The sequence below is a fragment of the Engystomops pustulosus genome, chromosome 5, assembly GCF_040894005.1.
Source record: "Engystomops pustulosus chromosome 5, aEngPut4.maternal, whole genome shotgun sequence".
NCBI lineage: Eukaryota > Metazoa > Chordata > Amphibia > Anura > Leptodactylidae > Engystomops > Engystomops pustulosus.
In genome coordinates this window covers 188,173,151-188,185,223 of record NC_092415.1, presented here as the reverse complement: position 1 = coordinate 188,185,223, position 12,073 = coordinate 188,173,151, and the positions used below count along the sequence as shown (strand labels likewise).

The following is a 12,073-nucleotide window of genomic DNA, read 5'->3' as shown; positions in this document are numbered from 1 at the left end:
TAATGCTGCACCTCCCTACCCATCTTCTCGTCCTATCCATGCTCTTTGATCTGCCAGAAATGTAAGATTTTTCTGTTCTTTAAATCAAACCTACCACTCGAATCTCCTGGACTTTTCCTCAGTTGCACCAATTTTCTGGAATACCTTACCCCGGATTATCAGTAGGTTCAAACTTCTCTTTTTTCTCTCTGATTGCCTGATTGTATATTAGTTCAAGTCTCTTTTCAATAACTGACCCTGTATACTATTTATCTATGTAATCCTGCATGCACTAGATACCATTATAAAGGCTACTGAGCAGTCCTATGCCCCTTAGATTGCGGCTAGTGGCTTGTTCATTCAGAATGATTTTTACTTTGATATTTTCATTGTTAATTTTAATATTTTATTTATGTTATCCCTGGAGCATTGTGCATGCACCTCCTTTGTCCCTCCTCCTCTCATTAGTGGCTTATAATGGTGGCCTATAATATAAATCAGCCCCATTAAAGTGTGTGATTTTTATCTATAAGATGTCAAAGGGTTAAGTTATAAGGAACTAATGACCATATTTTGGGCACATTGTTACAGAAATCCTGATTTTCAGTAAAGGGTCATGACACAATCTTCCGTTTCAGTATTTTTATTACTTTTTTGCAACCTGACACTCTAAAACGAATGCCTTGTCCGGACACACTCTATAGTCACCATACACAGTATGATTTACTCAACAGTAAGCGAAATTAACCTTATAAATGCCAGAGATGCGATCAACGCAGCCCCTGGCACCGGCATTATCAATCATCCGTGAGGATGTACAACATGTGTGATAAAACATAACCATTCTTATTTCACACGTAACATAACGTACACTTCGGAACCGGCTCCTATCCTATAGATATACTGGTTTTAGAGACAATTTATATAATTTACAGCAGACAAACATAAGAAACTCTATAATGCAGCATTAATGATAAGGTGTGCTTTCTTATATACATATAGCTTAAGTGAGATATTAACCATTTACATTGCACTTTGCTGTGTGGGACTAGGCCATCCATATTCCTACACTATAACACCCCTTTAAGGGGTTAAAGTCAATGGGGTCCATTATATCTTCCTTGTGATCCATTGGTAGATGTGAGTGGAGGTTATAACCAATGCTGGTTATGCAGGTGTTCTTCTTTCACACTTTTACCGTCTCCCATCTACCTCTCCCAATATCAAGCAGCTTCCTTTTATAGATGTCCGCAAAAACTAAATGTAGATATTCCTTTCACATTTTTTTATCATCTGTCCATTTTCTTTTCCTCCATTTACTGACATTCATATTCTACAGTGGGAGGTCCTTGTACAAGGTTGAAATATCCAGCGAGGGCACCCAGGTCAATGGATAGAGATCGCTGTCTCCTCAGCAGCTCAGACTCCTCACTTGCGTATAGAGAAGAATCTATAGGGCGACAAGAAGTGTCAAAACTAAGTGAATCATAAAAACGGCAACTGATATATGTAAATACACCCATATAGGAAACCTGTAAGAAGAATTTCCTCCTATTCCAGGATTGTAGCTGGACTTGGAGCAATGGATGATTGTCCTGTGTTCTTAGATCTGTATTCAAACTGCTCCCCAGCCTGTTCCCTTGTGTTATGAATTAACCACAAGCCTGCCAGCTCTTACTCAGAGTGCCGGGGCTGTGCAGTGAGATCTCACACAGGAGTGTACCACAGTTCTCCAAGTCCAGCTACAATACTGGAATATAAATACATTTTATTTACAGTCCTGCTTCTACTAACAATACACACACAGGTATGTTTACACCGATTTCCTGGACTCATAGCTAACAATGTCTGCAGCTTTATATGGTCAAAAGGGCTGGTGGTTAAAACTATGATGTCTCCAAAGATATAGGTTAGGTAGAGTGGACCAGACCGCCAATCCGGCAAGTTGTTGCCCCTAGCAAATAGCAATGGCTATGACTGGCCAGGGGGAGAATCTTGGCCAATCATAGGCAGGGCCAGTTGCTAGGGGCGTCAGTCTCCTGAAGATTTGGGCATCAGTCCTGCAATATGTTTGGGTCTTGGGACCGAACCCAAACATCAGTTCCACTCATCTCTAATGTTAGGCTAAACTTTGATTTTAAAAAAATCACAATATGACATCTGTGATAAAAAAACATTTTATAAATTAATTTGAAACTTCTAATCTGTACTTTTTGAAGTCCTTCCAGTGTTTGCCATAAAAATCTGCACAGGATATTTATAGATTGAGGAAGTTGTTTTCACAAGTTCCTATTTTCAATCTCCACAAAATCCACCCAGGGTCAAAGTTCTCCATTTCTTCATAGACTTGATTAAAAGTGGAAAACCTAGTTTCTGGTGGAACACGTCATAGACAAGTCTCCAGTGATTTTTGATGTAATTTTAGAAACAATCTTATGCAAATTAGCTTTTTGGCAAAGCCCCACCCCTGGTGCACAGTAAGTTCATTTGCATAAAGATAACAAAACTAGAGTTAGGCTGTTTCATATGGTGATCATATACGCGGTTGCTTTTTAGGGACACTTGGACCCTGCACATTTATACTGGGCTTAGCTTTGATCATCATAGGGCTCTATAGTGATTAACATCAATGGGGGAGATTGATCAGAAGCGTCAGAGCAAAGCTGTTCTAGTTGTTCATATCAACCAATCAGAGTTCAGCTTTCATTTTATAAACTGATGTGACAAAATGCAAACTGAGCTCTGATTGGTTGCCATGAGCAACTAGATTCTTCTGATAAATATTCCCCATTTGCTGCCATAGAACTGGTTTTCTAAGACTGTAATAGATAGTTAAGGGGTTGGTTGCTTTTTGCTATCTTATTTTTTCAGACCCCAATACTTCCAGTGGCTGCACACACCAAGCAACTGGTTTAATCAAGGTTGTAGTTAAAGGGGTTTTTCCACAAAGCAAGCTAGGCCCAATCCACAGGATAAGGCCTAACTTGCTGATCTGTGGGGGTCTCAGTGATGGGACCCCCACGGATTATGAGAACGAGGGTCTGATGTAGCTCCATCCCATCCCTTGTAGCACTACCAAGATGGCTTGAACAGCCGGTCAACAGATGTCCCATTCATCTCTATGGAGCTGACAGAGATTGCTGAGTGCCGTACCCGGCAATCTCTGTCAGCTCCATAGCCATGAATTCTGGGCAGCCTGGCCATGCAATCTCAGTGTTGTTATGAGGGGTGGGACGGGGTTACATCTGACCCCCTTTCTAGTGATCTATGAGGTCCCATGATTGAGATCCCCACCGATCAGCAAGTTAGGCCCTATCCTGTGGATAGGGCCTAACTTGCTTTGTGGCAAAACCCCTTTAAAGCTGGTAAAAGCAACACATAAGTCTCTTAAGGGATATACCAAACTAGACTGGTGGGAGTCCTACTGCTGTGACCCCCACACCAATCACGTGAATGAGTCCTATTCTCACTAGTGAATGAAGCTGCAGGTCTGGTAAGCATCCGGCCTATACATTCATTAGTATGGGGTGGGTGGAAATTTCTGAGGATAGGAATAAGGTATATGCAGCACTCTCATAGACAGTGAATGGTAACTCCAGTGATACCTGTGCGCTGTGCTCAGCAATTTTTGATACTCCCTTAGTGTGGAGGTGCATTTTTGACTTTCTGTTCCATCAATTAATAACAGGACTCCTGTTTTTATGATAGTTGGGGGTCCCAGGAGTAGGGGATAACAATCCAATTTATCAGTAAAGTATCAGTATTTGTGGAAATACCGATACTTTATGAAGTCACTGTTAGCTCATGTTGAGATTAAGGCCTCACACAAAGGTTTATGGTGTTTATGATCCAACATACCACAACTATATCACAACTATAAGAGGTCCAAGAGTGCAAGTTACAGTAAGAGTTGGAGGCATCTGAATCCACCATCAAAATCCATCATGATAAACCAGGGGCACTTACTCATAGATGCAGGAATCATGACTGTGGTAATCATATTATCCATGGAGCAGGGAAGGGGGAAACAGCCTTTTAAGCTACAGCACAGAGGGGCTCTGGTAACACAACCCAGACCCATTCAGGTTGATTAGCATAATTTTAAAAGTTGATTTTAGAAGGAAGAAGACCGTTGATAAATAATTGTCCCTGGTTTATCATGCTGGATTTTCCTATGAGGATTTCTACTCCTCCACAATGATTTAGAGTGACGGCTTACAAATCCTATCATATTCTGCTGATTCTTAGGGCAGAATTAAAGCTTTGCCATGAAAAGGTTGAACTTCGCCCCCTCGCTGCTGGTAAATTGTGTCTGAATCCCTGTGGATCGCCCGCTGTTCACATTCCACAGCGAGGTTGTACCCAACATTTGGCAATAAAAAATGTTATCAAGTCTTTTATTTTGTTTGCAGTTGTAGCTAAAGCATATGTCAAAACATAACCCTTCATTCACATCAGGAAACTGGAAAAAAACAAAAAAAAAACCCTGCTCTAATATTTTCCACATACACTGCCACAAAAATAGAAAAAATTTTGGATAAAAATAGTAACATTTTGTACCTGTAATGTTCTCAGGCAGCTCGAGTTCCTTTTTCAGCATTCTTTTCCTCTCGAGTAACGCCGTGTCCAGGCTCTGGCAGCGCGGCTGGTCCTCTGGCGGGGGGTTTAGCGCCTCGTGTTTTAGTAGCTCTGCCGCAGTTGGTCGCTGATTTGGATTCTTATCCAGGATTGAAACCAAAAAATCTCTCATGACGGGGCTGCAGTCTTCGTGAATGTCCTCTAATGGGGGAGCTTGTTTGTGTATCTGTGGGAAAATATCAAATTTAGGGAATGTTTTTAGGTTTTGTTGCAGTTGAACAATTAACATTCTACTTTGACACCTGCAAAATATATCTTGTCATACGGAACATAATTGTTTGATTGTATTGTATACGTCATATTTTTGACTCTTAGTGGATGAGTACGGTAACATGTTGAGTCAATCTTGGGTATTTATGAGGTTTCTGTAACACCACTGCTGGTCTAGGGCAATGGAGGGGTTCCAAGTGTTTTTTTTTTTTTTAGAGGGGGGGGGGGGCAAGGGAGATGATATTCATGCATGGATGGGCTAGGGCAGTAATGAAGATGGTGATAGGGCATTGAGGGGTCCCTGGAGCACTCCTTTTTGGATAAGGGTAATAAACAAAGGGGGATCAAGAGAGTCAGTTATAGCATCCCTGGTCATCTAAGGAAGAGAAGGGATTCCTAGTTCTATCTTCTTTAGGTAAGGGAGATAATATTCATGCATGGGGTGGACTAGGGCACAAATGATAACATCCCTGGTGGTCTAGGGCAGTGAAGGGATTTCAAGTTCTGTCATTTTTGTTAATGAGAGAAAACATTCATGCATGTGGTGTGCATGTGGTATCAATTATAACATCCCTGGTGGTCTAAGGCAGCAAAGGGGTTCCCAGTGATATCTTGTTTAGGAAAGGGAGATGAAATTCATCAATGTGGTGGGCTAAGACGGTATTGTAGTCAATGATAACATCCCTGGTGGTTTAGGGTAGCTAAGGGGTTCCCGTTGCTGTCTTTTTTGGGTATGGGAGAAAACATTCATGCATGGGGTGGGCTAGGGCAGTTATGCAGTGAATGATAACCTGGTGGTTTAGAGTATTGAAGGAGTTTCCATTGCTATATTATTTGGAAAATGGAGAAAACTTTCATGAATGTGGTGGTGTCAAGGGCTGTAATGGAGTCAATGATAACATCCCTGGTGGTCTATGGCAATGAAGGTTTTTCCCAGTGCTATCTTGTTTGGGAAATGTAGATGAAATGTATATATGGGGTGGGCTAGGGCAGTAATGGAGTCAATTCAGCCTTCCAGTTATATTAAAAACCTACATTTTCCATAGGACAGAAGCAGATTGCAAGAAAATTATCCGGGACTTACATATTAGAATTGAATGCTCTAATATATAGAAAAACATTGAAGGTTGGCAACAGATAGTTACTAATAATGGTGGAAAGCGTGCTAGAACATGCAATCTTTGAAACATTTTCCCAAAATAGCCAATGCAATACAAGATATAGGGAAACACAACTTACAATATAGAGGTAAGAGGGGTAGGCTGATCGGGGGTAGCGTTTCACCCAGGGCGGGTTTCCTGTCTGCATGTGAATGATGGTGGCCCCCATACTGTAGATATCAGCTTTAGTCGAATGTCCTCTGCATAGAACAACTTCAGGACTCATATAAATCTGTAAGAAATGGAATGAAAATTATATTCAATAAATTTTATATAAACTTGTTCCGGGATAAAATGTTTGGCCTAAGAGTTTTTTTTATTTCCTGCTTTCCAACCTATGTGCATGGTAATGTATTGCATCACGTCTTCAGTCTGGAGAGACGTCCTTATTAGATCTGTAGTTAGTTTTCAGGACTCGAGTTGTTGTGTGTCATAAAACATGTATAAACCAGACTGAACCCAAAAGAGGAAGGAGGAAACACGGGACCTGGAACAGTCAGAAGTACCGAGCATTCCTTCCTTCTTTGCTTAATATGATTTACCGTCCTTCAGGATTATAGTCATTCCCCGGCCAATACATGTGAATGGCCTAAGTGTTCTCAGCCACCAGCCCCAGCTAATTACCTCCGTCCCCCTCAGGTCTTTCGGTAAATACAGATCACCAGTCATCTGAATGCTCAGGCCAAAATCCACCAGCACTGCTTTTGTCGACATGAATACAATGTTGCTGGCTGCAAGAGATGAAAAAAATTATTTTAAGTGGAAGTTATTCTGTGCTTTTATGTCACAATAAAAATGATGTGCAAACTAAGCCATGTTATAGAGCAAGAGGAGCTGAACAGATTGTATATTATGTCCTATGTGCAGGCAACATGATACTGCGCCGGATAACCTAAGCAGATACAGTACACAGTGTTCTATGTAAAGGCAGCATTTTATAGAGCAGGGTAAACAAGTTATAGCACAGGAGGATCTGAGCAGATTGTATACAATGTCCTATCTGCAGACAGCACGTTATAGAGCAGGAGGAGCTGAGCAGATTGTACATAGTGTCCTAACTGCAGGCAGCATGTTATAGAGCATAAGGAGCTGAGAAGATTATATATAGTTTCCTATATGTAGGCAGAATGTTATAGAGCAGGAACTAAGCATATTATACTTAGTAGCAGCATGTTATAGAGCAGTAGGAGCTGAGCAAATTATATATTATGTCCTAACTGCAGGCAGCATGTTATAAAGCAAGAGGAGATGAGCAGATTGTATATTATGTCCTATCTGCAGATAGCATGTTATAGAGCAGGAGGAGCTGAGCAGATTGTATATAATGTCCTATATAAAGACAGTATGTCATAGAGCAGGAGGAACAGAGCAGACTGTACATAGATTCTTATTTTTAGGAAACAAGTTATAGCACAGGAGGAGTTGAGAAGATTGTACATAATGTTGCATAGTTGCATAGTTGTGGGAAAATGTTCAAAATAATTATGTATTCATTTATTTATTTAAATTTTAGTAGTCTAGTAGGTGTCCCTCTGCCACCACCCCTGTATGGAGGAACCTATAGCTGAATAGAAAAGCCCACAGGACCCCTAAACACAGAATGAGGTGAAAATGAGCAGTTTGAAAGTTATTCTACCTTCTCCCCCCAAACTCAGTTTGCTCACCTTTGTATAACATTATGACTGTAGATTGAATCGCTTTATTAGTGTGACCAATTCCCTTCCACCCTCAACTATAAGACTCAACAAACCTGATTATCAATGGGCGTGCCACTTTGTTTTGGAAAACTATTTTATAGAATTATATAAGCGATTGTTTCTGTATTCATAGGGTTGATGAGTAATCACATAATGGCTAAGTTTCTGCAAAACTATTCAGAACCACAAGAAAATATGGATCATGCTTTAAGAATATTGATATTCCGGTTTCAGTGAGTTTATTTTTCAATATAGATCCTTTAACACTTATATAAGATCTTTGTTCATGGTGATACAATAGGAACCTGTACTGATCTTCTGATGGAGGACATGGATCTGCAGGTGGCATATTATAGAGCAGGAGGGACTGAGCGGATTGGCTAGTGGCAATTTTCCAGACATCATGATATCGAGCAGGAGGAGCTGAGCAGATTGTATATAGTGTCCTATCTGCAGGCAGTATGTTATAGAGCAGGAGGAGCTGAGCAGATTGTATGTAGTATCGTATCTGCAGGCAGCATGTTATAGAGCAGGAGGAGCTGAGCAGATTGTATATAGTGTCCTATCTGCAGGCAGTATGTTATAGAGCAGGAGGAGCTGAGCAGATTGTATGTAGTATCATATCTGCAGGCAGCATGTTATAGAGCAGGGGGAGCTGAGCAGATTTTACATAGTGTCCTATCTGCATGTATAGGAAACATGGCATGTGCCGATAGGACAACATTTTGAGAGAAAGTGATTTTCAAGTAAAAAAAAAAAATTAAAAAAATACACAAAATGATTGCATTAACTTACGTTTAATGTCGTGGTGGATGACATTTTTAGAGTGAAGGAAATCAAGACCCTTCAAAATATGTTTGGTGACCCAGATAATTTCAAATTCCCGCAGTGGTCCACAGCTCTCCAGCTTCTCCAGTACTGATCCGCCTTCTCCAGCTTCCATGTATAGATGGACCATATTCTCAGACAAGATGATCCCATACAGTTCTGCAATGTTCTCGTGTTGGAACTGGACTTGAAACTCCACATCTGCAGGTTTGAAGTGCTCCACCGGGATCTGGTGTGGGATAAAGAGATACTTGACTACACAGAAGGTAGTGATATATGGGCATTAACCAATATTACTCCACATTGATTCAACATTTATACATTAGCACAGACATGTAGTAGATCAGGGTCTGCTCCAGGTTTCAATGGGCCCCTTTGGAGTGAACTCACATGGCGACATTAAAAATTCTGAAACTAAAACAGTCTATAGTATATCAGTCCTCCTTCCTTCTAAAAGCAACTTAAAATGATGCTAATGAGCTACAAGGGCTATGTGGGATAGTTAGCTGAGCCTCTCTGTGCTGTCGATTCACAAACTGTTACACTATACAGGAGAACCTACCCACTGCTAAAACTCCCTGCTGTTGAAAGATTGCAGCAGGGGGTAAAAGGTGCTTTTGCACAGTGTAACAGCCTTAGAAGCCAGAGCAGCGATGGGCTCTGGTAAAGCCCCCTAGATCCCTTCTGGATCATTAGCATAATTTTAAAAGTTGATTGTAGAAGAAAGAACACCATGGGTAACAAATATAAGAAGATTACCATAGTTATGGTGCCTGAATTGATGAGCTAGTGCCCCTGGTTTATCATTCTTGATTTTGATGATGGTAGTCAAGTAAGTTGCTGTCAGTTACCATCAGCCATGGGAGCAAGGATTAGACTTGAGAAGAATCAACATGTCTGATCCTTTTCCCCCTTCCCACCTAGTCTGCTGAAGTCAAGAAACCCCAAGATACACAAGACAGTAGACCCCCCTTATGTATATAGGGTACGTTCATACACCCTCAGGGCCGGCGCCAGCACTGGGCATACCTGGGCAAGGGCTGGGGCCCAGAGCTGCTGAGGGTGCTCACATAAGGCTGTGTATGAGAAAACCACAGGGGCTGAGGGGGCTTTATATAAAATAACCATGAGGGGGTATTTGGGTAGAGAAAACAAGGGAATATTTTAGGGAACAGGAGATAGTTTTTGAATTTTTAATGCTGCCATGGGAGTTCACTGCAAAGGGGCCCACTGAGGCTCTGTCACTCAGGAGCCTGCTGAAACCTGGGGCCGACCCTGTGCATATATGTGTATGGGACAGAAAGAACCAATTATGTCTTGCATAATCGTGGACTGAATGCTGATTTCTGTACACTGCCATGGTATATGCAAGCAACAATTGACTACTACATTGAGAAAACCATACACTCTGTTACTTATAATCTATTTCCATGAGGTCACTGGAGGATTTGAATGTGGCACAGAACAGGGAACATATTGTAACATGTAAACTTCCTTGTATCGGCAGCAACGGGAAAACTATTTATCTTAGATACACAAAGGAACGAAGTATTATGCACCTCGTCTCTACGGAAAGCCGATACGATCTGATTTTACTTTAGAAATATTTTACGGCTGAACGGATTCATTGTGTAATTTTAGTAACAAATATTGGTCTAAAAATAAACAAGAAATAACAAGGGATATGCGTGACCTTTATATAACGTGGGTGTTATTATGTCTTCTGCCAGAACTCGATCTCTTTTACGTCTGCATTAAGAATGTATAAGCCTCAACATTTACACCAAGTCTTCCACGTAGTGAAATGAGGTCATGCTGGTAGGTTTGCTAAGAACATTGCAAATGTTTTTGTAGTTTAAGTTTACGGGTCAAGGGTTAATAAAGTTTTGAGAAGCGGTCTTTAAAAACCTAAAGGAGATATTTTAGAGAGACCATGAAGATGATCATATATGTGGCTTTACACAGTACTGGATTATAATATAGAGGGTTTGGGTGGTAGCCCTAGGCCCAAGCCTTCTGGAGGGCCCATAGCCACTCAAACAGCCCACCAAATTCACCCATGAAATCTTCATACATCTGTTCCTGCTCTCAATACACATGTACAAAAAGAGTCATTTCAGGACCTTTAAAAGTCCTCCAAGGTCCTGAAACTGAATGAAAGCAGCCAGAAGGGACACATCCTCCATTCTCCAAGAAGACCGATCATAGTACCATACGTAGGAAGTGATTCCAGACTTGTAGGGGCTACAATATTCTTACAGCCCTCATAAAATGGATGTTATGAAAAGCTGTAGATGAATTTAGAGGGTTTGGAGGCTCATAATTTCAGGTCACTCATTGATTGACACATTGGGGGTCATTTACTAAGGGCCCGATTTGCATTTTCCCGACGGAATATTTCCGATTTGCGCCGATTTCCCCTGAATTGCCCCGGGATTTTGGCGCACGCGATCGTTTTGTGGCGCATCGGCGCTGGCATGCACGCGACGGAAATTGGGGGGCGTGGCCAAACGGTAACCCGACGGATTCGGAAAAACCGCCGTATTTAAAAAAAAAAAAAAAGTGTCGCGGAGCTTGCACTTACCTTCACTAGGAATAGGCCGGTGAACTTGAGTGCGTTCCGATGCTCTTCAGCGCAGCAGCGCCACCTGGAGGACGTCGGAGGAACTGCCTTAGTGAATCCCGGCCGCACCCGAATCCAACGCAGAGAACGTGCCGCTGGATCGCGAATGGACCGGGTAAGTAAATCTGCCCCATTATTTCCTCATAGAACTGGGGATACTGGGTCCAAATCTTACCTGGGGCAACATCTGAATAAAGTTAGTAAATTATTTCTGTGTTTGCATGTATTTTCCCCCCGTCCATGGACTGGCATGTAACAGCATGAGTTGTACAGGGGCCAGTACTTAAGGATCCCTATATCACCATTAAAGAAGTTGGCCCAAATACTAAATTACCTAATAGGGTTACCCATATTGTATTTACTTTGGTCTCCTGTCTTTACGAGCTACACGCCGCGCAACCCTCTGACAGTTCCTTTTGGGACTTATGAGATTCGGTGTCCTGCAGCTCTACTGATGGGTTAATGGGCCAAGCTCTAATGAGATAACAAGAGGACAGATAAATCTCCCCCATAGTCTTCTGCTATTGTTTTCTCCATAGAGGTTATGGGATGAATTTCTCACTAGGTAACCTTCTTTATGATCCAGAAGGGAGTGCAGTCCATTTGAATTGAACACATGCATCATTGTCCATTGCACTTGGCAGATACCACTAAAGACACAGGTAGATCATGCAGTGGAACATACCAGTTTACACGCCATCCTCTTCCTCGTCTCAATATCTTGTGCCAGATGAACTTTACCGAAGGCGCCCCTAGGGATGAACTCTGAGCCCATGCTCTTGTACGTCATCTTCCAGGGAAACAATAGCACGTCGGTGTCTGTCTGATAGCGCCCCTTACGTATTGTGAGCATCTAAAATTAAAGATATCAAAAAGGAAAACTCAAACTTTGTTCCTGCAACTTAGAATCATTACTATTTTACAGGTAGATTCCGAGA

At 41.6% G+C, this 12,073-nt stretch overlaps 1 protein-coding gene across 1 annotated transcript in view; it reads right to left on the bottom strand.

The window, feature by feature from the left end:
* Positions 1-606: 606 nt before the first annotated feature.
* Positions 607-12,073, bottom strand: part of MAP3K8 (mitogen-activated protein kinase kinase kinase 8) — a 29,656-nt gene continuing 18,189 nt past the window's right edge. The window contains exons 3-8 of the mRNA XM_072154078.1: positions 11,821-11,988; positions 8,480-8,741; positions 6,612-6,718; positions 6,067-6,219; positions 4,540-4,783; positions 607-1,429 (exon numbers count right to left, since the gene is read on the bottom strand). Of these exons, the coding sequence (XP_072010179.1) occupies positions 1,296-1,429; positions 4,540-4,783; positions 6,067-6,219; positions 6,612-6,718; positions 8,480-8,741; positions 11,821-11,988 (1,068 nt within the window). The 3' untranslated portion in view covers positions 607-1,295. The remainder of the gene's footprint in view (positions 1,430-4,539; positions 4,784-6,066; positions 6,220-6,611; positions 6,719-8,479; positions 8,742-11,820; positions 11,989-12,073) is intronic.